The sequence below is a fragment of the Malaclemys terrapin genome, chromosome 4 (assembly GCF_027887155.1).
Source record: "Malaclemys terrapin pileata isolate rMalTer1 chromosome 4, rMalTer1.hap1, whole genome shotgun sequence".
Taxonomy (NCBI): domain Eukaryota; kingdom Metazoa; phylum Chordata; order Testudines; family Emydidae; genus Malaclemys; species Malaclemys terrapin.
Window position 1 is genome coordinate 116,010,094 of NC_071508.1, and position 26,377 is coordinate 116,036,470.

General features: G+C 40.8%; 1 protein-coding gene and 1 long non-coding RNA gene across 3 annotated transcripts in view; one reads left to right on the forward strand and one right to left on the reverse strand.

Moving 5' to 3' along the window:
• Positions 1-745: 745 nt before the first annotated feature.
• LOC128835403 (uncharacterized) lies at positions 746-19,309 on the forward strand. 2 transcript variants are annotated; one of them, XR_008444648.1, is made up of 4 exons: positions 746-1,150; positions 2,077-2,146; positions 13,194-13,296; positions 19,221-19,309. It is a non-coding gene; the product is annotated as an uncharacterized LOC128835403 (long non-coding RNA). The 2 variants fall into 2 exon arrangements; XR_008444647.1 differs by lacking the exon at positions 746-1,150 and having other exon boundaries at positions 1,248-2,146.
• Positions 16,139-26,377, reverse strand: part of GTF2A1 (general transcription factor IIA subunit 1) — a 42,379-nt gene continuing 32,140 nt past the window's right edge. Inside the window, exons 8-9 of the mRNA XM_054024863.1 lie at positions 23,489-23,578; positions 16,139-20,699 (exon numbers count right to left, since the gene is read on the reverse strand). Of these exons, the coding sequence (XP_053880838.1) occupies positions 20,592-20,699; positions 23,489-23,578 (198 nt within the window). The 3' untranslated portion in view covers positions 16,139-20,591. The remainder of the gene's footprint in view (positions 20,700-23,488; positions 23,579-26,377) is intronic.

Below are 26,377 nucleotides of genomic sequence, written 5' to 3' on the forward strand. Positions count from 1 at the left end.
AGCATGAGCTCGGGTATTTTGCCAAGTGCCTTTCTTCTCCAGTGGAATCAGGGCTAATCCCTGGGGTGATTGCCAAGACCAGACAAGATCAGGTGAGACTTGTCATAAATCCCAACTGGCCAAGGCAATTTTGACCGACAGACCTCCTGCACCTGTCCATGCAGCCCCCAGTGTAGCTCACAGGCCTGTGGTTGCAACATTCAAGTCAAGTATTCTGTCCAGACCTGAAATTGCTGCTGACAGCCTGCATGTTGACTGGTTGAGTCCATAGAAAGAGACTGATTGGAGATCCAGGCACAGAGCAGGAAGCTATCCATGAGAAAAACTTACTGTGTTAAATGTGAAAGGCTCTTGATATGGGCAGTCCAACACCCCTGAACTTCATGCAGGCCCCAATTCCAAAGATTCTGGATGACTTGCACAATTAAAGCACTCTGGGCTCTTGTTTAGTTCAGCTGGCAGCAAGCTCAGCATATTATCCACCAATAGTTGCTCTCAATCTGCTCATTCAACAGGGTCAGAATTTCTTAAGAACCTCATGCAGATTCAGCCACCAGTTAGAGAACTTACTCCAGCATGGGATCTCATCATCATCCATCATAGGCTTATGAAGTCCCCCTCTAAGTGCCTCATCCATCATCTTACTCTCAAAATGGTTTTGCTGACAGCCATCACTTTGATCAGAAGACTCCATATACGTCCTTTCATAAAGGCAAGGTAATTTTGAGACCTCATGCAAAATTAGTCACCAAAGATGTTTCAGAGTTCCACTTGAAATCAGTCAACTTACCTGTGTTTGTCTCAAATTCATATTCCACACAAGGGGAGGAAAACACTACACCTTGGATATATCCAGACCTCTTCAGACATGGACAACTACAGTGGGATTGATGTTGACTAAATCATCTCAAAGAACCAGTTACTGTCAGGTACATAATGGTTCTTTTTCTGCAACAAAAATGTTACCCACCTTCCAAGATAGGCTTCCAATTGATCCAAATAAGGATGGCGGAACCAGCAGGCATCTTATTGGCTTTGGCTAATCCTGACACATAGCATCATTCCGCTACTGCACTTGACTTGTTAGACTTCAGGGCCTCGTGTGTGACAGTCCCATCATAAGAAGTTTTTCCAGTTGCAAGAATGAAAGGTTAGAACCAATCCTTTTTATTCTTTACACAAGGGGATTTTAAAGCTAACTATAATTTGAAAAGATTTCTAATCATCGTTTGATGTTTTCTTTGGGAAGAATTCTTGGAATGAAGAGGAAATCCAGGATCTGCTGTATCCAGCTTTTTCAGTACTAGGTATTAGCAAGGCTACATACTTCTATGATGTTTCACTCCATATTTATTAAAATATGATTATGATATGAATATGACATAACGTAACATTTAGGGTAAGAAATTTTATTTTGTAACCTGTTTCTTAAGTATATTGAGCTTAGCTTGCGTACTTTGGTTTATTTGCTCAGTAATGTGCTTTGGTCTGTCAATTCTCTCTTACATTCACTTAAAATTCACCTTTTGTCGTTAATACGTTTATTATTTATAATATAACCCAGTATATGTAATTTCTAACTGGAGGGGCAAGAAGTTGTGCATATCTCCCTCCACATTGAGGGAGGGGGTGAATTTCATAAAACTTTTGGGTTTGTACCCCTTAAAGGGAGTGGGCACCAGAGCGGATCTCTGTCTCTCTGTGCAGCTGGGAGTGGCCTTGCCTGTGTGCTTGGCTGGAAGAGGCTTGTGAGCCAAACCCAGCAAGGGCAGGTAAAGGGGACCCAGGCTGGCAGAACAGGCTGACTTAGTGGCATCTTTGGAGCCTACAGGGTTAGACAGCAGCTGAACTGGAGTTTTGTGGTGCACAGTGGTACCTAAAAAGTAGGATTTAGGCACCAAAGTATCTTGGTGGCTAGCACCAACGGACAACAAATGAAAACCAATAATGTAATAGTTAATTGACATCTCTGCAGGCTTTTCCCAAGAATGTTACCTTCACTGTGACTTGTCACTGACTGGACATTTTTTTTTTTTTATGAATTGCGACACTGCCTGATTTTCAAACTGTACCAAGTTCATACTCCAAACAGAGGAGAGTTCAAAAACTGATCGTTGTGGCATTTGAACAGCTCTGCTTCTGTTTTGTAAGTAACATAAAAGAGTACTATAGATCATTTATGTGCTGCTGCTGCTGCCTACAGGAATCTGTGGTAAATAAAATAATTACTTTCAGCATGCTCCTAATCTTCACCTGATTAAACCCATTAATGACATGCCAATAAATGAAAAAATCTGATTGTTACAAAGTAAATCATTATGCAATGTATTCCTATACTGGGCATCCGAATATCTCCAGCCAAGGGACTGAATAAGACTATTGGCCTATGACTGAATATAGCCTTTTGGATTTCCACCGTTAAACAGTGGCATCACAACTGTAGTGTGTTTTCCAGGCACAATCCAGTATGCAGTGGGTAAATGGAAACAGTCTTATGGGCAAATGAACATTTTTAGCAGGGTCTTGTAAATAGTTTTGGAGGGCCCAGAAGCTCATGGTGTTTTGGTAGGGTAAGGAGAGCTAAGGGGGTAGGATATGAAAGTTATCAGTTGTAATTACATTATCAGCAATCAGATTTGTCTGAAAAATAACCTGCCTGCCAACTCCTTTCACCCCTATGCTTGCCTGTAGACACTTTTACTGCTTTGACTGACTACTGTGACCAGATTAAAGAGCTTGTGAAAAAAGTAAAGCAGTGGAATCTCGAGGGATTGGGACCAAGTTGGTCTGGGAGTGAGCCTACCCACTCACTATAGAAGCCTGATAAATCACTTGATGCGCTGATCTGGGAGCGGCATGGGACCCAAACCCCTTACTCCTAGCTCTGCTTGCAAATAGATTCTCTTAACAATGTCTCTCTATTTAGGTTTTTAAAAATCCATCTATATTATTTGTATCTATCTTCCTGTAGCTCCCAGTTTAGTCTCAAATGTTCTCTCGACCTCACCATTCAACATTTGTTTTAAAAACTGTCATTTTTAATTTACCTTACTCGCAGCCGCTGCGGTGACTCTGGCTCCCAGGCTTCTGGCGAGATCCCCGAGCCCCGGTGGCTGGTGCTGGGAGCCTGGAGCCCTGGCTGCAGCCGGGAGAGGGGAATCTCCAGCAGGGCCCTTCCCGCTGCTCCCCAGGAGCCTCTCCCAGGGCAGAGCCCCCAGTCTGGCCACGGCCCCTTCCCAGCCCGGCCCCTGCCCCAGGGGGCCCCGCTCGGAGGGAAGGCTGAGCAATCACGTCCATGTTTCACTCCAGATCGTCCCGTCTTCCAGGGGACAGGGAAGTGAAATGGCTGTGATGGAGCGAGCTCAGATGCCGGTGACCTTCGAGGAGGTGGCTGTGTATTTCACCCAGGGGTGAAATAAATGCTAACATTTATCTGGTGCCATCCATCCTAAAATTATTTTATACCATCCATCTATGCAGCCACCTCAGGGCAGAAGGTGGCAACTTTAACAGCACACAGCAACAAGTTAGGATAGAAAACAAAGCACAAGGCTATGTCAACACTTTAAGAAGAATTTAGATTGACAGGCTGAATCAGATTATCTAAGCTAACACACCCACCGTTATTAAAAGAAGAAACGATTACCTACCTTTCCATAACTGTTGTTCTTTGAGATATGTGCCCATGGCCATTCCACTGTAGCTGAGTGCATGCCAGCACACGATTGTTGGATATTTCCCCCCCCTCAGCGATACCTGTAAGGGCAGTTCAAGCACCCTCTGCTGCCATGTGCTACTGCATGCAGGTATAAAGGACAGAGCACACCTGACCCTACTCAGGATATTCGGCTTCAGGTTCTCCTCATGGAGTTCGCTCTGCGTCTGGCCTCCATGCAGCCCCACCAGGACTTGCTGAGTACCTCGGCGCGCAGCGTGCCCCATGACTGGGCTCTGCCCAGCACCGTTTCCCCATCACCGGTGCCCAAAAAGAAGTTTAAACCCCAGCACTGAGCAAAAAGGACCATGGGACATTGGGCAAAGGACCCACTTTGGGCTACCGAGCCACTCCGGAGCCACGCGCTTGCACCCCTCCAGCCGGGGCCTTTAGCCCTGTGAAAGGTCCACCACTGACTCCCGGGAGCGGCATGGGACCCAAAACCCTAGCGGCACTGACGCCTTCACAAGCTCCCCCAGCGCTGAGAGAGCATAGGCCTCAGCCTGTGCCCCAGGAACAAGGAAAGGCTACCCACGAGGGTAAGCGAGCTGCTAAGATCTCTCAGGAGACAGTGGAGCACCACTGATCCCCAGAGACGAAGCTCTAGTGCCATGGTCCCGGTTCCCCCCATCTAAACATGGATCACCTACAGCAAGATGCCAGTCACCATACTACCAACTGCTCACCTTCCTGCAGATCGTCTTGCAGGCACAGGTCCCAGTTGTCCCCTTGATACTGGCCACCAATCACCCTGCTCCAGGCACCGGTCCCCAACGGCAACGTCCAGCAAGCAGACCCAGGTGTCGACAGCCCCACCGTGGTCACTGGAAGAGGATTCCTCTAGCACAGAAGCCCAATTCAGCCCCTCGCCTAGTTTCCATCAGAGCAAATGGGCACCCGAGGCTGCGTTGACGTCGACGGCGCTGACTTGGCAGCACGGCCAGTGGCCGGTGCAGTGGCCTTATTGGGGCGCATGAAGAATGCTGGTTGTGGCGATGCCCCCTTCTCACCGCTCATCGGCCACCGCCTCAGAGCAGCAGCTGGCAGCACCATCGGCACCGGGCTCGGTGCACACCCAGTAGTCGGAGCGGAGGAACATCGCCCACTCCTAAAAGCCTCCCTCCCCCATGGTGGAAGATGCCCTGGAACTTGCCCCGATGGTACAATCATCATCTTCGTCCATGGATAAGGTGGTTGCGGGACCCTCGAGGGCCAGCCGCCAGACGATTTCAAAGAACATCAGGCCCTGCTGCGACGGGTGCCCGAGAACTTGGGCCTGGAGGTAGAGAAAATGGCTGAGCAGACGGACACCTCGTTTAACATCTGGTCAGCCTCCACCCCAACCCATGCCACACTACCGGTGCACAACAGTGTCCTTAAGATTGCCAAGGGTCTCTGGCAAACTCCATCCTCCATCCCTACCACCTCAAAAAGGGCTGAAAAGAAGTACTTTGTCCCGACCAGGGGGTTCGAGTACTTCTATACTCACCCTCCCCCGGGCTCACTGGTGGTCTCTGTGGCCAATGAAAGAGACAAACAAGGGCATGCCAGTTTGACTTCCAAAAATAAAGAGACAAAATGGTTGGATCTGTTTGGAAGAAAAATTTATTCAACAGCCAGTTTGCAGTTCCAGGTGGCAAACCATCAGGCCCTCTTGGGCCATTACAACTTTAACTTATGGGATTCCCTCCATAAGTTCAAGGAGTCCCTTCCACTGGGGCTGTCCCAAGAATTTGACGCTCCTGACGCCTAAGCCTTGACAAGTCTCACCAGGGGCCTGCAAGAAGAAGGGACAGATAGACTAGTTTCAGCCGCCGTCGCGTCTCTTCGTCCTGCTCACCCACACAGCTCAGACTGGCAAAACTGCCAGGTGCTCCCTCCAGATGGTATGGGACACAGCAGACTCGGCAGCCAGGGAGGTTGCGTCAGCGGTGGTGATGAGGCACAGCTCCTAGCTTCAGACTGCAGGTCTTTCCCAAGAAATGCAGACTCCATCCAAGACCTCCTGTTTGATGGGAACGGTCTCTTTTCAGACCAGACTGATGAGGGGCTGCATTGGCTGAAGGACACCAGGGCCACCCTTCGCTCGCTATGAATGCATACACCACAGCCTACAAGAAGCGGTTCTGGCCATCCCTGCTGCCTAAGCCTTGACAGTCTCACCAGGGGCCTGCAAGAAGAAGGGACAGGGACGCTAGTTTCAGCGACTGTTGCCCCTCTTCCTCCCGTTCATCCATGCAGCCCAGTCCAGCAAAACACTCCAGGGGCCAGAAGCATTAGTTTTGAGGATGTCCGGAGGGTGCTGGCCTTTTATATCGACAGGACACGGCCTTTCCATAAGTCAACACAACTGTTCACTGCAGCGGCAGACAACATGAAAGGTCGCCCAGTGTCATCTCAGAGGATTTTGTCCTGGATCACAGCCTGCATTCTATACTGCTACGAGCTCGCAAGTGTGCCTCCACCGACGATAGTCAAAGTGCACTTGACTAGAGCACAAGCGTCAGAGGCCTTCTTGGCTTAGGTGTCGATCCAAGAGATCTGTAGAGCTGCTACCTGATTATCTGTCCACGTATTTACATCCCATTATGCGCTGACCCAGGATAATGCTAGCTTTGGCAGGGCAGTGCTGCAAGCTGCAACACCGTGAACTCTGAGCCACCTCCATTGGCAATGCTTGTGAGTCACCTAGAACGGAATCGACATGAGCAAGCACTCGAAGAAGAAAAAGTGGTTACCTACCTTTTATATCTGTTGGTCTTCGAGATGTGTTGCTCATGTCCATTCCATTACCCGCCCTCCTGCCCCTCTGTTGGAGTTGATGGCAAGAAGGAACTAACAGGGTGTCAGGTCAGCAGAGCCTGATATACCAGCGCATGAGCGCAGCACTCAAGGGGGCGCCACTGCCGGCCTATGGATACTGCTAAGGCAAAAATCTCCAATGACTGCGCATGTGGGCTCGCACACACCTAAAATGGACATGAACACCACATCTTAAAGAACAACAGTTACAAAAGGTGAGTAACCGGTTTTCATGGCAGATGCCATGACATCAGCTGCTGAGTCAGCTGCATCCAACCTGGCCTAAAGAGTTGTTCTGGACGCTAGCTTGCCCTTCTCCACCATTGCAGTGAATTCCTGTCTTCAGTAGTCTGGTACCCTACCCTTGAACTTGAATATATTATCCTATAAAGTGAGGTCATTGTGACTGAGGAGTGTGTGTGATTTGCAATCCTGAGCTGTAGAATAAAGTTTCCGAACAAAAAGATCCCATTTCTGAGAGTCCTTCCTTTTTGGTGTTGATACCTGGTGTCCTTGCCTCTTGTATTGATTAGCTGTGGCAACTACTAAGGCCAATGGGCACGTGTGCGCAGATGCTCAAATCCCTTAGAGAGGACATATCTTCCATCCACTCTTTTTGTTGGGGGAGGGCGGAGACAGGATCTGCCATAATGCCTTTATTAGCTCTGTAATAGCCTCATTAAATCTGGAGAGCCACCCTGGGAGGGATAGCTCAGTGGTTTGAGCATTGGCCTGCTAAACCCAGGGTTGTGAGTTCAATCCTTGAGGGGGCCACTTAGGGATCTGGGGCAAAATCAGTACTTGGTCCTGCTAGTGAAGGCAGGGGACTGGACTCTATGACCTTTCAAGGTCCCTTCCAGTTCTAGGAGATAGGATAGCACCATTTTTTTTTTTTTTGGTGGACACTGCTGAAACCAAAATATCCACCAGCTCTGGATTTCTCATAGACCTCTTTAGCTTGGATATTCAGGACCAAGGCAACTGTTTTTAACAAGTCCCAGTGAGCTCTATCATCGGAACAGTTGCTCACTGCCTCTACCACCTCATCTGGTGAAGAGGAAGAGGAAGCACCTGGATGATATAGCAGAGCTTGCTGTATTTTCTTTGCTGGAGGAACCACTAGGGTGGCTTCCACCTGCTCGACACAAGCCCCAATATTGATGATAGGAAAATGTTTCCTTCTATGCTGATGCTTTTGATGTGCACCTGCAGAGACAGACTGAGGTGACTGAGAAGGTGTGGCAGTTTGGGCGGGGGGAGAGGAGAAACCCACGGCAACCAAAAAGGCCATTGACATGGTCTTGGGACCCATCCCTGACCGGACCATTGTCCCTCATCTTGTGGCCATTGCTGAGGCTGCTGCAGAAACCATGGGGCATAAGTTCCCAATGAAGGTTGCATATCCTGTTTAGGCTGTGACAGAGAACCCAGTCTTTGAGTCTGAAAAAGACAAAGTCTGAGATTTCTGATAATAGGCAGAAGCGGACTGTAACTGAGAGAAACAACTAGAGCCCAGGGATGGAGGTTCCAGAGAAATCACAGCTGGTTTGCCCCTTAACGGTACAGTCTTCCAAGGCCAGGAAAGCATAGAAGGTATTGGCACTGCAAGCTTCCGAGCAGCTAGAGTGGGATCCTTAGGCACCAGTATTGGTTGAAAGACTTCCTACACTGCTGGAGAAACTGGCACCAAAAGGTTAAGTAGTTCTCTAGCTGCTGCGTATGCCTCCACTGTTGATGGTACCCATAACATAATTCATCTCCGCAGTACAGGAGATAACGCAAAGAAACTGTATTAGATAGTTCAGGGATCAGTCTCGTTGGACCTTACTTAGGTTCTGGAGTTGATGACCCCTTTTTAGCTGAAGCCTGTTTTGGAGAGTGTCTTTTTGCAGTATCACTCCCAGATAGTTTGCCTTTAGAAGGCTTTGGTACAAGGGATCTTGCAGAATGAGGTACCAAGTCCCTAGATGAGATTTGTGCCTCTTCACTTTGTGGCCCACAATGGTAAATATGCTGAGAACCACTAAACTACACTAACCAAAAACTGGATATATTTTACAAGGAATGAGGGAATAACTTGCAATAGCAAGGCTGTAATGGCTCCAACAAGGGGGAACGGTGGGATTCAGGGTTGGTTCCACTATTTATACCTGCATACAGCAGCATGTGGCAGCAGAGGGCGCTCGAGCCTCTCCTTCAACTGTAGGCTGGTTGTGCACTTGCCTACAGTGGAGTGGACATTTGTAATCACTCGAAGAATTATTGGATTTTTAATGATCTGCAGTGGTCAGGGCCATGGTTACATTTCTCATCCAAATGATGGCACCTTTAGTAGCACATCACCTAGCGGCATTGCTTCAGTGTTATGTAAACAGCTCCATGTCTCCCTATAGAGCTAAGTGCTTTTACTAGCAGTCACTAACACTTTGGGTATAAACCTGCTATCTATTATTTCAGGGCTAACAGCATGTTTAGCCTTGTATGATATATAGTGAATATGTGCCAAGGAATTTATAGGTTAAAGAAACATTTTTTATTGCATAGCCTTCACCCGATTCTTGGCTTGACACACTACAGAGAAGAGCTGTCTGGAAAATGGAATTTCCATTGAGCCAAAAAACAAAAAACAAAACAAAAACTTTCAGAAAAAAATTAATCCTAATTAGGACAAAAAGCCCCCCTCCCCTCTCCAAAAAAGAACACCCTCAATTTTTTAAATGGGACTGAAATTCTGAAGTATTTAATTGCAGGGACATTTTAGGTGTTTCCAGCACAAACTGTGCTCCCTGGAAATCACCTGCACTGCCTAGCTTACCAGCCCAGGAGCTTTGTCAGACAGGCTTCCTGGGGAACTGGACAGTCATCCTGCTAGGGACGCCTAAGATCCTTCATAGCTGGGCAGCATGGGAGTGGTTTCAGTCTACGTCCTGCCCTGAATCCAGGCCTAGAATATTAGCTTCAGTTAGATAAGCTTAGAATTGTCCTTTGGCTAGCTTTTCTATAAGCTTGCTCAGGAAAAGGAGGTTTTTGTTACTGTGCAGTAGTTGGCTAGAACGGATGTATTTGAGGTGAGTTTCTCCAGTGTTGGTTGAACTATTGCGTGATTGGAGGAAGGGAAGAGTCCTTACTTGAATGAATGATGCATGGACTATTGCTCATGACTTCACAAGTCAGGAAGAGCATGGTAAGATTCACTGTTATAGTGTCGATACTCCTAGGGCATTCAATATTTCTTGATGAATCAATGTACTGAACTCCAGGAAAAATGAGACTGTTTGGTATAGGGGGAGCAGATCTATGCTAGTTGAGAAGTCTTCCTGAATATGCACAATCTTTTCAGCAAAGTAGGATGATAGTTCTTCAAACTACCTAGTGCTGCGTGTTGTTCTGATGCAGTCTGTAGACATTCAGAATTGAAGCAGTTTACTACCCTGGATTTGGTAGCACTGCTCTACAGCCAAAATACTTCTGAAATAAATGTAGTCAAACTTTACTAATTCTGGGTCACTGAGAACGAAAATGATGCTTAAAATTGTTGACTAGTTTTCAAGATATGTTATTGGGTCAGTATATATGACCCTTGACTTGGGAATGGCGGAGGATAAGTAAGTTATAAATGGAAGGAATCTCAATTTAAACCCCAAAATGACTAAAATACATCTTTGACTGGATCTATGAATAAATCTATGACTGGGTTTGGACAGTACTTGCTTTTTAGGCAAAACAATGAATGATGCAATCTGAAGCTGGTATTGCGTCATACATATGAATTGCATCATGTTATTCCTAGAAGTCATAGATGATGCAATCATAACGAAGCTTACATCACTCTGCTGAACAAATTGCCCTATATCAGCTCTAGAAATCATATAGTGTCGTGCTCATTTGTCAGTGTTTGGTTTTGCAAAGGGACACATTTCTGTTTAGCCAAAGTGAGCAGAGATGCCTCGTACTTGTGTGAACAGTGCAGATAACTTCTGCTAGGTTTGTGGTGAAGTGACTTTTGCATCACAAAAGCGCAGTATAACCACTATGGTTAAGAAAGCCTATCCCCTTTATTTTGGCTGCAAAATTGGAGATCAGGACAAGAGATGGGCCCCACACATATGCTGCAACACTTGTGCAACAAATCTTCGCCAGTGGTTGAACAGGAAAAGGAAATCTATGCCTTTTGCAGTGCCAATGATTTGGAGAGAGCCAACAGATCACACCAGCAATTGTTACTTCTGCATGGTGCCTCCAGTTGGGAAAGGTGTGTCAAAGAAGAAAAAGTGGACTGTGGATTATCCAAACATTCCATCAGCTATACGCCCAGTACCCCACTGAGAAGGACTGCCGGTTCCTGATGCACCAGAATCATTCTCACTTGAGTCAGACCAGGAAGAGGATGACACTTCTGGTCCTGAACCATCAATGTCACAGGACCCACATTTTCTCCCATCCTCCTCCTCTGAACCACACCTCATAACACAAGGTGAACTGAATGACCTTGTCAGGGATTTGGAACTACCCAAGAGTAAGGCTGTTGGGCTCCAGACTACAGCAGTGGAATCTCCTGGCAGGTGATGTTAGGGTTTCCATGTTCCATGACTGTCAAAAGGATCTTGTTCCATTCTTCTTCATGGAAGGTGATCTTGTAGCCTGCAACAACATCGATGGTGTGATGGCAGCCCTCAACATCGTTCACAATCCACGAGTGGAGACTGTTCACTGATTCATCGAAGACGAGTCTTAGAGCTGTTTTACTGCATAATGGCAATGTTTTGCCATCAATTCCAGTTGGTCATGCAGTCCATATGAAGGAAACCTATGACAACATGAAACAACTTTTGAGGTGTATAAACTATGACCAACATCAGTGGCAGCTTTGTGGCGATTTGAAGGTTGTTGCTCTCTTGCTTGGTCTGCAGACTGGATACACAAAGTACTGCTGTTTTCTCTGCGAATGGGATAGTCGTGCAAGAGATTCCCACTACATCAAGAAAGATTGGCCACTCCGACAGTCATTGGAGCCTGGGAGGAAAAGTGTTCAGCCTCCACCACTTGTTGAATCAAGGAAGATTTTGTTACCACCCTTACACATGAAGCTGGGTCTGATGAAGAACTTTGTCAAGGCCATTGACAAAACACAATCAGCTTTCAAGTACCTCCGTGGAAAATTTCCAAGGTTAAGAGGAGCTAAGATAAAGGAAGGTGTCTTTGTTGGTCCTCAGATTCGTCAACTTCTTCGAGATGATGCATTTGACCATGCACTGCGTGGCAAGGAAAAGACGGCATGGAAAGCCTTCCAGTTAGTGGCAATACATTCTCTCAGAAACAACAAGGCAGACAACTACAGGTTGTTGGTGGAAAACCTCCTCAAGGCATACAAAAGCCTTGGTTGCAACATGTCACTAAAGATACATTTTTTGCACTCTCATCTAGATTTTTTTCCACCGAACTGCGGAGCAGTGAGTGACGAGCACGGCGAGCGATTTCACCAGGACATTGCAACAATGGAGAAACGCTATCAGGGCAAATGGAGTCCATCAATGCTTGCAGACTATTGCTGGACAGTCACAAGAGATGGTCCATTTAATGAATACAAGAGATAAGGCAAGAAGCGCCGAGTAGACACTAAATAGGACTAAACTATGTACATAATAGTTTTTTGCCTTTTGTTTCATAATAAATTTTATTTATATAACCCTTTTGCTGATTTTTAAAGTGTTACATAAACAGGACAGGTGAAATATTATCATGTGTATAGGTTGCTTTACATGAAAAGACCTAGATTTACAATTTATGATTAAAACTATCTACACAATATACATAGACATAAAATGTAAAAACTTAAATATCTTAGAAACAGTAGCCAGTTGTTTTAATTGTCATATTTGAATTCAGCACATCAAAATACATAATAAATAGCACATTTTATCTCTGAAGCAGATGACGTCTCAAAAATTGTAGACCAGTGTAATCAGTAGAGGTTGATAGGAAGATTCTATTGTCCTTTAATTCTGTTGCAACATAGAGGAATTTGTTGTTTCATCCTGTCTGTTTCCATTTTCCTCTATCAGCACTCAAGTTTCCTCCCTCTCCGCATCTGGCACAGGTTGTCTGAAGACCAAGATCATTGTGGATGATGGGCTGTTTGGGAGCTGATGACTCCTATTATAAGGATTAGTAATTACGCTTCTATACTAGCATGTTTTTCTTTACACAGAAGCAGTCAGTAAAGATAAACTGAGCATATAATTTTAGTAGCATGAACATTATAGTCTCAGACTTAAAGTCCTTCTCTTTCAAAACATGAAAATCAAACTCATCTCAGATCAAGCTTACCAGTTGGAGCATAGATTGTTTTCCACTTTGTGAGACTGGGTTATTTTTATTATGGCTGATCACTATCTTCTCTTCTTCCTTCTCTTCTCTCAAAGGGAAAAAGAACAAAGAGTTGATCCATGAAATAATGTTTAAAGCAGAAGCTGACAGAGCTACAAACTGTCCTGCAAGTGCAGATCTTTACCATTCAGATTTCACTTTCCTTTCCCCAGCTGCTTCACCACTATAGCTCCTCTGTATCCTAGGCCTTTGGACATATAACAGCAACATTAACACTGTTATAGAGCAAGTAGTATAAATGACAGAAAAGATAATTAGACTCAGCAACAGGTGTCTTTCTAATTTGCAGCATCCAGCAGGAAGACTTCAGGGAAAGAATGTTCCTTTGTCTAAAATCTTTCTGCCACCTCCAGTGTATCCAGTTGCTCTTGGAGATGGACTGAACCAGATGGGTAAGTATTATCCCATGAAATCCCAAAGCATATTATCTCCTATATTACTTCAACCTTCTGCCTTTCAAATCAGCAACAGCACAGTGAGAATAAATGCCTAAAATGAGAGCTGGCAGCACAGGCATTTTGCGAAAAATCACCTGGAAGAACAAAACGTGTGAATTTTAACATAACAGTATTTTACTTTTTCCCTGTGATTGTGCACCTAAATGCAGCTGAGAATAAAGAGTGCAAGGAGAGTGGGGGTTAAAATGGGAAGAAAAAACAAACTTTCACCATTATAAAATCTTATCCTTCCTTACAAGGAAAGATATTTGTTCTAGCTTTCTAAGAATTTGTCACTATTTTCTGCGCACACTCAAATTTTCAGCATACTTTTTTAAAATGTGGACTCCAGAACCATACACTTCTACATACACTACATAGTAATGTTCTTTTGGCTTCACCAATGCTGTATACCTGTTTATACATCCAAGGATCATTAGCTTTTTTGCCAAAACATCCATTAGGTGCTCATGTTCAGTTGCTTGTCCACTGTGACCAAAGTCAATGCTTTCCAGGATACAGTCCCCCATTCTATAGGTATTGGGTACATTCTTCCTAGATGTAATACTTAGGGCTGTCAATTAATCGCAGTTAACTCATGCGATTAACTCAAAAAAATTAATCATGATTAAAAAAATTAATCACGATTGCAGTTTTAATCGCACTGTTAAACAATAGAATATTCTATACCAATTGAAATGTATTAAATATTTTGGATGTTTTTCTACTTTTTCTAATCTATTGATTTAAATTACAACGCAGAATACAACAAAGTGTACAGTACTCCCTTTTATTTTTTATTACAAATATTTGCACTGTAAAAAACAAAAGAAATAGTATTTTTCAGTTCCCCTCATTCAAGTATTGTAGTGCAATCGCTATCATGAAAATGCAACTTACAAATGTAGATTTTTTGTTACATAACTGCACTCAAAACAAAACAATGTAAAACTTTAGAGCCTACAAGTCCACTCAATCCTACTTCTTGTCTAGCCAGTCGCTAAGACAACAAGTTTGTTTACATTTACGAGAGATAATGCTGCTCACTTCTAATTTTAAAAATCACCAGAAAGTGAGCACAGGCATTCGCATGGCACTTTTGTAGCCAGCACTGCAATGTATTTACGTGCCAAATATGCTATACATTCGTATACCCCTTCATACTTCAGCTGCCATTCCAGAGGACATGCTTCCATGCTGATGACACTTGTTAAAAAAAATAATGCATTAAAAAAATTTGTGACTGAACTCCTTGGGGGAGAATTGAAGGTCTCTGGCTCTGTTTTACCCACATTCTGCTATGTATTTCATGTTATAGTAGTTTTGGATGATGACTCAGCACGTTCATTTTAAGAACACTTTCACTGCAGATTTGACAAAACGCAAAGGTGCCAATGTGAGATGTCTAAAGATAGCTACAGCACTTGGCACAAGATTTAAGAATCTGAAGTGCTTTCCAAAATCTGAAAGGGGCAAGGTGTGGAGAATTCTTTCAGAAGTCTTAAAAGAGCCACACTCCAATGCAAAAACTACAGAACCCGAACCACCAAAAAAGAAAATCAACCTTCTACTGGTGGCATCTGACTCAGATTATGAAAATGAATGTGTCAGTCTGCACTGCTTTGGATTGTTATTGATCAGAACCTGTCATCAGACTGGACGCATGTCCTCTGGAATGGTGGATGAAGCATGAAGGGACATATGACACTTTAGAGCATCTGGCATGTAAATCTCTTGCAACACCAGCTGCAACAGTACCATGTGAACGCCTGTTCTCATTTTCAGGTGACGTGAACAAGAAGCAGGCAACATTATCTCCTTCAAATGTAAACAAACTTGTTTGTCTGAGCAATTGGCTGAACAAGAAATAGGACTGAATGGACTTGTAGTCTCTAAAGTTTTACACTGTTTTATTTTTGAATGCAGTTATTTTTTGTATATAATTCTACATTTGTAAGTTCAACTTTCATGATAAAGAGATTGCACTACAGTAGCTGCATTAGGTGAACTGAAAAATACTATTTCTTTTGTTTTTTACAGTGCAAAATATTTGTAATCAAAAATAAAGTGAGCAATGTACTTTGTATTGTGTTTTAATTGAAATCAATATATTTGAAAATGTAGAAAACACCCAAAAATATTTAAATAAATGGTATTCCATTATAGTTTAACAGTGCGATTAATCGCACTATTATTTTTTTTAATCGCTTGACAGCCCTAGTAATACTTCTTTTGGAGTGGAGTCCTATCATCTAAAAATATGCTTAATGATGCTGATACACGGTAATCATTAGCCTTAAGAGACTTACATTTTGCCAAGGACTAAAGATATGCCATCTGGTCAGGTTGGAAATACTGACTTTACTAGTGAAATACATTTGCCAAAGCTATATCACTTATGTTCAGAAAATTTTTTTGCATCCAAAGCTCATCTTGCATTTCCAGTTCTTCAGACTAAGTATCTAGGTGTACTGGGCTATTTGATTAGCTTTTTTCCTTCGCTAAAGGTCATGGTGTAAGTCTTGCTTAGGTTACCAGCAAAAGAAGACTTTATGCTGATTTGAACCTCCAACCTCAAAATGAGAAGCTGACTTCTCATAACATTGTGAGCCATGTAAATGGAAGAGACTACACAGTAAGTTCACCTCAGTGATTAAAAGGGAAACATTTGTGTTTTTCTTGCTTTGAATAAAATTCACTAGATTATGAAAATACTTACAGAATCCTGTCCAAGTTAAAACAATTGTGTATGTCTAAGTAGTTAATGTATCAGAAAATAGTAAATAAAATGGCAAGCTTATTTTTTAAATAACATCTTTAATTAAAGTTTTTGCAAAGGCAAAATATTAAACTTAAAATAGGTCTTAGTACATCAAAATACTAAGTTCTCTAATTGTATTCCAAGCATGGCCTTTGAAACATAATATCCTGTATATCACAGAAGAGCAACCTTGATCTGCAATTGTACAGAATGAATTTTACAAACATAATAAATATATTTACCCCCTTACACATAACAGTATATGTACAACAGCAGTTGACAATAGTAGCTCAGAACAGCAAAAAAGGATATTCCCCTTCCCCATATTTTTATTAGTACCCAATGCACGCTGGAACAAGTGAACTTTAGATGGCTACACACGTAGCTAATCCAAAATAGTTCTTCCTGTTTAAAAAAGTTCCTTTTTGTCCTCAATATCCAATCCAAACTGAATTTTAAAAAGTGAACCACGAAAAAGTAGGCAACAGTAGCTTGATTTGCAGGAAAAAAAGGCCTGGCTTGTACATATGCCCCAGGCACTCTGAATAATAGGAAACCAAGACTAAAGACACAAATGTAACAACATACAAGTTTCCCCATCTTCTGTAACCACTAAACTCAAAATCTGAAACAATTCTGAATTAAATCTTTATAAAAAATTGCAAAGCTGTATAAGGCGACCCAATAAAAATCCACAGTGTGCAGTATCCTAAAGCCACAGGTCTAAAACATTTTATTGCATTCTGCAAAACAACAACAAAGGAACTTTTTCAAATGGAAGACAAACTTCAAAGTGAACTTTAGTGAAAAGGGTCTAATTTTTCTCCTGCATTGGAATAACAAATTTTTATCCTGGTAGTGTTTTATGGTGACATAATTGCTTTTGGGTATTGATGGATGATACAGTTACTTTCACAAAACAAAACTAAAACCCAGCAAAGTTTACTTGACTCTTACACTGCATCAAAATAGAAAAGAAAAAAAACACATTGTTACAAAACTGTTATATCACATTTAATATGTTATTTGCTCTTTTCCACCAACTGTGCTTCAGAAGCAAATCTATTCCCTTTGAGAATAAACCTGCGATGAAAATAGTTATACTTGTAAAATCACGGTCTGTTGCTAGGAAAATTACTCAGGTCAAAAAGCAACTTGTAATTACAATGCAGGAAAAAGGTGGATGGAACCTCAGACATTTTGCCACTAACATTGGGGGCAGGAGAGAATAAAGTTATAAATTTTATTTAAATAGTCCAATATAAAGTTCCTTATGTGACTAAGTCTCTATTATCTTCTTAGCAAACAACATTTTTATTCCTTTTCAACTTTGATGTTTTTATTAAATGATTGCACACACTAAAAAGCCAATATAATTAGAGCTAAAATGTTTATGACTGAAGCACTGCAGGACATCTACCGTCTCAGGAATCCAATAGACCTCGAGTATCATCATGCTGACAAAGCAGGAATATCTGCAAATTGAGAAGGCACAAGACTCCCAACTTTGTCCAGTTGCTCTGTAATTTTCCATTAGCCCTCATGGTTAATATTTTAACCATGAAGTTATCATCCCCATTTTATCCATCTTAGAGTCAAAAAAGGTGCTCTGTTATCTGTGCAAATCTAAACATAAGCCCTCTTGAAACCGTTAATTGCCTTCATAATACTTAACTATTTAAATGAAAAGTCTATTTTCTACTTTCAAGGAAAAAAATTAATAATTTAAAAACTACGAACATGGGAATCCCTTGCTCTCTGAAAGGAATGGTTTCTATGGAACCTAATGAAATGGTCTGTTCAATTACAACATTAAAACCATGATTAAAATTCAAGTACAATAATAAAATTAAGCAAACTACATTCTTACAGCAAGCTGCTACAATAAAATGAAATTAAAACATGCTTTCTGATTTAAAAAAGGAACACTTGACATAGCAATAAGAGCACAGTTTGGTATGTTTATATTTGACTGGCTTTCAGAAGTTTTCACAGGTACTTGTATTAAAAGACCAAAACCCTCATCTGCCAAGCATACCATAATTAATTTGCAAGACACTGTGCATGTACAGATGGTTTCTAAACGTCCTTCAAGATTAACTAAATTTAAGTAATCTTTAAAGCTGTGGTATCCCTTAAAATAAATAGAGGCTATGTAATGTCTGCTCTAAACATGTGGGTGAAGGACTCTAAATGTAAGAAAGACTAAATATCTTGTACAGTAATCTGGGTTCCAGTAGTATAAACAGGAATCTGTAGCTAAAGGGGTTTCATTGGTTCATTTGTGCAGCATATGGGATTTGTTCTAAGTCCACATTTAAGTAATTTGAAAGGATATGAATCTACTCGTGATAGCCATCAACACTACTCAAAGATAACAAGAGAAGCAAGGGCAATAATTAGTTGATAAGTAATTGATTTCACTGTAATCACATAGGCTTTAAAAGTACAGTGGCACATTAAAAAAAAACACAAAATTTCTGCTTTGTACAGAGAAAAAGAAAACATCACTCAGCTTGAGATACCTTGAAGTCCAGAGTCAAATTTGTATCCTAAAATGATTACAGCATTAATTACCTATGAGTTAGTAACACCAGAAATTGAACTTTAATGACATTTACAATGTATGCAGACCAGGTGGTTTACTAATAAACATATGGCTCTACATGTGAATTAAGGACAATTTCCTTCTATTTAGTGACACCACAGGTGCAAAAACATATGTAACTGCTCAGATTTTTTCCTTGCAATGTGCTGTGAATTTCCTTTAAGCTACTGAGACTATGAATGCACTTGGAGGTCAGTAAAGAAAGACAGGTAAGGGAAACAGAAGGCAGTTAATATACAGTGCTGATTAAATACACTTGTGATTTCGTTAAAAACAATTTTAAAAGTTTCATTTTGCAATAACAAAAGCCAAGAAGTAGTGGGTAAAGTCTCTGCTTCTGCAGTTCTCCCTAATTTGAGTTAAATTTGCCTTCCTGTGCCTTCTTTTCATTGCTTTTCAGGTAGCTAGTAAGAACATTATTAAGTTGTAATGGGAAGCCACATAAAGCATGCTCATTCCTTCGTTGGAAATGTCTGATCTATAATTCCAATTCCCTCTTCTCCGCTGCAGCAGGGACGCCATTCCTGAAAGCCTGATTGCAAGTAGAACCACCACATGAAGAAAAGATGTGTTTGCCCTCAACAGCAAAAGCCTTTTGCTATTTATGACGTGTCATTTTCAGACCACTGAAATTACGTTAGGGTTCAGCATATGTGATGACTTAATTTTTGCATTACTAAGATACACTATTTTAATTTTTTGCTTACATTACTCTAACAAAATAAACTATTTCCTCACTGATGCTTTCTTTTAAAAAGAACAAAAACAAAGCCCACCAAAATTGCATGTCACCTGGAGATTTTAAACAGATTACCTGCAACACATCTTAACTTGTCAATAAGAATATACTTAAAAATTACGGGGTATTTTACAATTAAACTCTGTTTCCTGATTAGCAGAACTTCAGCTAAGGTATTATAAAACCTTCCGTTACCCAATTTATAGTCATTCCTGTAGTATTTGTCCAACAATATTCATGGATGCCTGGGTTGTAAATGTTGTAAGTGGTGAGAGGAATGCACACACTAAGATCACAATACCTGGAGTTTTCATTTGCAAGGTCTCCAAGACCCTGATCTTTTAAAGAAATGAAGGAAAGCTACCACAGAGTCCTCTGAGCTCCATCAGGCTGAACCACTTCAAATGCTAAGAGTATATTTAAAAATAAAGTAAGTGGTTTGATTTTTCAGAAGGAGCTACAGGTGCTCAGCACTTTTCAAAGGAAGAGTAATTTGTGTCAAACTGAAATGGCTGGAAAATATAAGTAATCATTTTACATTTTGTAACTGCTAGGCATGAGAATTTGTTTATGGGAGAAGAACTGAGAAAAAACTGTAGTTAAAATTATACATGACTATAGCAGAATTAAAAATATTTGTTATACAAGATAATTAAAATGTATCACCTTAATTCTTACTCTTCTGTACAAAGCCTGCATGCCATTCAAACAATATTCTGACCACCCTCACTACCAAAAGGAAGTGTTCAAAACAAAGATGTGTGTTCACATAAGCATTGTCAGACTAAGAGTATATCAAAAGGGAAGAGTTCTTTCAGTTCAGTGGAAGAAATTTTAAAACCTTAACCCAAGGGGAGGAAGGGGGAGACAAAGCCTTACATGCTAATTACCAGCTGCAGGTACCTGTATATAGAATTGATAATTAAGATATCCCTAAGGTATCCCAGACAATGCTAGCTGCTACAGTCCCATGGCTTGCCCATTTGTAGTAGTGTCTATGTTGCCACGTTCTACCTTTGCTGCGGTAGTTTTGTTTGTACTGTTCTTTTCTGATGTGCAGACATAAGTTTTGGTTGAAGTTTATGTCCAAGTCTCAACCTTTTCTGATTTTTCTTTTTTTTTAGTTTTTTGTTTTAAAAACTTCACCATTCTGCATCTCCAATGGCTTTGGAAAATACGTAATCTCTTCCATTGAGATTCATTATGCCATCTTTGAGGTGAAACTTCCACTTGTTTTTACTTCTATGGATCTAAAAAACAAAATATACATACTGAAATAGTACTCTGAATCAGAAACAAGTAGCAACTTCAGGACTAAATTGACAAGTTAGGAAACGAAAATCCAGATAATGATTGGTCACATAACTGTATGGAGATCTAAACTCAGGATCTGACATAAAACACAAAGTGTTACTGCACATCTGGAAGCATTTGTGGCTCATTTTCTAGCCAAGGGCAAGTTCCCACAGGAGCCATAAATAAACCCCGTATCCATAATAATTGTGAAATCCAAGGCACATAACACATTTTATGGTAGAGCGAGGCAGGTAATTTAATCTTTATCCATCTCTAACATGAATGAATACCCTTTTCCTGTTGGAACGGGGAATGTAGAAATCCATTTTTACAGTAGAACCTCAGTTACTAACATCTCAGGAATGGAGGTTGTTCCTAACTCTGAAATGTTCCTAACTCTGAATAAAATGTTATTTGTTCTTTTAGAAGTTTACGACTGAACATTGACTTAATACAGCTTTGAAATTTTACTATGAAGAAAAATGCTGTTTTCCCTTTATTTTTTAGTAGTTTATGTTTAACACAGTACTGTACTTTATTTGCTTTTTTTTGTCTATGCTGTTGCTTGTATACTTCCAGTTCCAAAGGAGATGTGCAGTTGACAGGTCTGTTTGTAACTGAGGTTCTACTATATTGGGAATGCCTCATTAGTTTGCTTAAAATTGACATAACTTAAAAAAACCAAAACCTAAAATAAAAGCAATCTGTCCGGGGCTGCTTTTTCATCATGTATAGCAGTGGTTTTCAACCAGGGGTCCAGGGCCCTGGGGGGCCACAAGCACATTTCAGGGGGTCTGCCAAACAGGACCAGCGTTAAGACTCTCTGGGGCCCAGGGCAGAAAGTCGAAGCACCACAGCATGGGGCTGAAGCCCGGAGCCCTGCCACCTGGGGCTGAAGCAAAAGCCTGAGAAACTTAGCTTTGTGGTGCCCCCTGCTTACTACCTCCTAACGCCAGCCCTGGCTTTTATATGCAGAAAACGAGAAGATGTGACACAGGTGGGCCATGGAGTTTTTATAGCATGTAAGGAGGGCCTCAAAGAAGAAGTATGAGAACCCCTGATGTATAGCATGCCTTGCCCTGATCCCTCCAGATATTACTAGGATACAAATAAGGAGAGATTTTCAAAGAAGGAGCAGGGTTCCTGACTAGCCTTTGTGCCTTAGAAAAAAGTCTTCCCCTTAGGAAACAGTAACAACAATAAAGAGACACCTAAGGCAAAAGTAGTCTAAAATAAAAATAGAATGAACTGGACTCTCCAACAAGAGAAACTAGTAACTATGGAAACCAGTAAGAAAAAACGAGTCACTAAGTGAATTTAATTATCATCAACTGAATCACAAAATAAAACTAAACACTTGGCCATTCCCAGAATACAGTGAGAACAGTACAACTAAAAGCACTGATCATTCAATTTTGGCTGCAAGCTACATGAAGTATACATTTATTTCTTTTATACATTGACTTGATTAATTAAATATGCCCACACAAGGGATATCTGGTATCTTGTAAAAATTTGATTAAAATGATATGTTCTACTGCAGGCCTATTTTCATTCCAAATAGTATTTAAGTGTACAGTCACTGGCCAAACTGTACCAGGCAAGCGGGTTTAGCCACATGCATCTTAAAAGGTAAAAATTACATTAATCGTCCAACTAGCTCAACATACATAGTAATTTTAGGGATAAATAGGGTTTTCATCATCCATTCAAAATATTTCACCCATCAACATAGTAAACGAGAGAACACCTGAGCACACAATTTTCCAGATTCCCAGCTGCCCAAAGGATATTTTCTTTGACAACACTAATGTAAAAGGAAGTGTGTCACGTTCTGAGTAGTGACTATCCAAGACCCCCCAGAGTTTCTCGCTCACGCAAATAGCTTAACTTATCACTATCCTCCACAAAAGGAAAGTGAAGTTTCACGTTTTCAAAGAGTCCAGTGTTTATTATTTGCCAGGCAGAGGCGCTTATTTTACTTTGAAGACTTTCTGGTGGATTCTCTTAGTATGTTAACACAAGATTAGCCAAAAATCATTAAAGATGACAGCTGAAGTGAAAAGCACCAGATTGAAATGTTAACAGGTAAATTTGTGGAAACCTGCTTGGCCAAGTAATGAGGATTTGCATTCTAGTCTAATTAAGTGTGCCCCATCCTCTGAAGAATCTAATAAAGCTATCCAAACCAGTAGTTCACATATGAAATTGTTAAACGGTGCAGTGCCCAAAACTGGAACATATGGAGAAGAACCATACTGCTCAGAAGATTAAGCACTAACCTACTTCAAAACACCAGAAAATATAGGAACAAAATTCAACCAGCCTATCTACCCTCATATTGAATCTGCAATTAGAGCAGGGTCTAGGACCCTGTAAATGAACATTACAACTTCAGGTGTTTTTCCTGTTTTGTTTTGTTTTTAAAAGTCTAAAAAAAAATTCATTCAAGTTTTAGTTTTTTCCACTGTAAAAAGAGTCTTTTTCATGTAATCAATACATTGTGGTCCTATGAACCCAATCTTCAGCCAAACAACGAAGGAGGGAAATCCAGCTGAACATCTCACCAATCCTTTTCACATGTTAAAATATACAATATCAGATCACACTAAACATTAAGATATTTATAGCCTCATGTATACACACACCGAAATACAGCTTAAATTCATGATTTGATGGGGAGCAGAGAAAGAGGAACAAGGAAAAGTAACATTCATATAAATTCTGTTTTTAGAGATTTTACCTTATCATACTGACATACGACAACATTCTCTGTATCAAACAGCTCTTGTCCTTCCTCATCACTCACATCATCTTCACTATTAAGGGGCTCCTAAAAGAAACATTTGCAAATAGTTTATCATAAACTGACTCCCATCTATTAAAGATTATAGATATTTTGATCATTTGCATGAAAATAAGCTCTGGTTATAACATGAATGACGGGTTCAGTGCGGGGAGAATGAAGCTCTGAGATAAAACTTGATATGCCTGTCATGATTATAGGGCTAGCTTGACATCTGTCCCCTTTCTGGTCTCTCTAGAGTGCACCACCTCACTTGTCAGGTCTCCGCCTTTACCCGATCTTTGATTGGAAGTTCACAATTCTCCCATTCCCAGACTGTATCTGGGCTACCGTATCCTACATACTAACTGTTCTTACCTAGTTAGTCTGATTGAGTTCGGGCACCTGCATTTTTTCCCTTTAGGAGACAGTGACTAGTGGTGAATATAGTGAGCAGACAGCCTTCTTAAACCAAAAGTATTGTTTATTTTACCAACTGGAACAAAGCTTTTAAGAAATAAATAGCCTACATGCATGTTTATCTTGCCCAAAAGCTACCTATTCCCTGATGGTAACCTAGGCAGGCCTAGCATCTCCAGATACCTGTGTCTCAGTCTGGCTCCCCGACAACAACCCCCCTGCTATAGTTTTTTTGTTCTTCTGTGTTTTGGGGCTTTAAGCCCTTCTGGTTAAAACCAGTCCTCTAGACTCAGCAGGAGATTATACAAGAGTCCTCAGAGCCAATGTTTCTGACATGGTCCCTTAACAATTGTAGTGTTTGCTGGGGGTGGCCTATCTTGAACCCTTCTTTTTCTTTCTGTGTTAATCAGACAGGTTCTTGTTCAGCTAAGCCAATGTAGTCATACAGTAAACACCCCAATAACCAGTACATTATACAGTATTCATAAATTATCCCAGGGCAGCTCCAAATGTTACTGTGCCCACGTCCCATTTTCCAAAATGACTTTGGCATTTGCCTATACTGAGAAAGCTCCAGTGACATTTGAATGCGTTTTTATAATCTTATGTAAACAGCATGTATTTTAAATGCTACTTGATAAATCACTATTGAAAACATGACATCCTTTTCCTAAAAAGTCTCTCACACTCCCTCGCCATTGCTTTCTCATTTTATGGGTTAATTATAAGAGGCACAGGGCAAGGCAAGTTTAAACCCCATCAACCATATTAGCTCTTGATTAGCTGGTATAGTATTCCCTTCAATCCAAGAAAGAAAACATGCTTCTTTATACCAGAGGATGCCCTACCTCCTCCACTCTCACAGATGGTGGGTGTATTGAAGTGAGCTATCTGATGCACAGAACTGGAATGAGTTCCTTATAAAGCAGATTGACAACAGTGAAAAGAGGCTAGAGCAACATAATGCTGAGAAGATCTGTGGTCTGCTGATGGTTATATTTAATAAATCTTAATATCAGTGAAATTCCAGAAGACTAGAACAATGCTAATATTTTGTCAATATTCAAAAAAGCCAAGCAGGATAACCCAGGTAACTATACTCCAGGGAGCCGGATATGAATTCTGGGAATGGAAATGCTGATACAGGAGTCAACTGATAAAGAATTAAAAGACAGGAACATAGTTCATGACAGTCAACAAGGACTTATAGAAAATAGGTCTTGTCAAACAAGGCTGATTTCATTCTTTGGTGAGATTACGAGTATGGTTGACGGTGGATAAAAATCAATGATTTTTTTAAAAAATCATTTTTTTAATTTAAATCGAAATTCTATAATATGATACAATATATTAATGTAATGTTTAAGAAAAGTTTTGTAAATGAGTTCCAATAGTTCATGGATTAAGGACCCAATCTTATGGGGTTCCACAAGCTTCTGTATAGATTATTTAGGTTAATCTTTCTATCTACCCAATGGGACTCAGTGCTCAGTCTAGAAGATACCATCAGAGATGCTTAGTTTTGCACTTCTCAAACTGTGGATTTGTCTCCCCAGAGGTAACATGCTTGTTAACAGTAAAAATGTTTTTAAATAAATACATAATATATAGAGGTGAGAAATAACAGACTTCAACCCTGTTGTCCCTCTGCAAATTTGTGTACACAAAATCAATCCCTTACCTCTCCCTAAAAGTGAAAAGTTTCAAAAAGTTCAATGAATAGAAGATGGTTGGGGGCGGAAAAGATCTGGACAAGGAGAAGAAGTCTGGAGATAAATGTGAGAAGCAAGAGACATATGTTTGCTGTTGAAGAAGAAAATCCAGACTTCATAACGTTGTTGTTTTAGTTAAATAAAACATTTAAATGTCTGTCTGGTGATGTTCTCCACCTAATACAGCATGGCAAGAAAATCCTCCAAATAGTAATGATTAACCTGTTGAATTGGAGATATTTATGAAGTCATTGGGAGGTGAACTATCTGGTTATTTCATTTACCAGAGGTAATTGAAGCAAACAATCATTCATTTTCTGAAATAGCTGTAAAACTAATCTGAAAAGTTTTCAATATAAATCACAGTTTAAAAATGTATAGTGTGTACCCTCTAAAAATGAAACCTACATCTACCTCTGAGTTGTGAAGAATATGTATATTAAGGTTATAACAACCAACAAGAAAGTACTTTGATATAGAAATCCATGATTAAATCGAGTCTTCCTGACTAGTGATGTAAATCAAATGCACCCTGATGGTTGATAAAAGTAACTGTAGATGTACTACAAACTTTTGTAAGGCATTTGACTTAGCACTGCATGACATTCTGATTTAAAAGTTAGCACTGTACAATATTAATAGAGCACACATTAAATAGATAAACAACCGGGCAAGTAAGAGATCTCAAAAAATAGCTTTCAATGGGAAATTATTA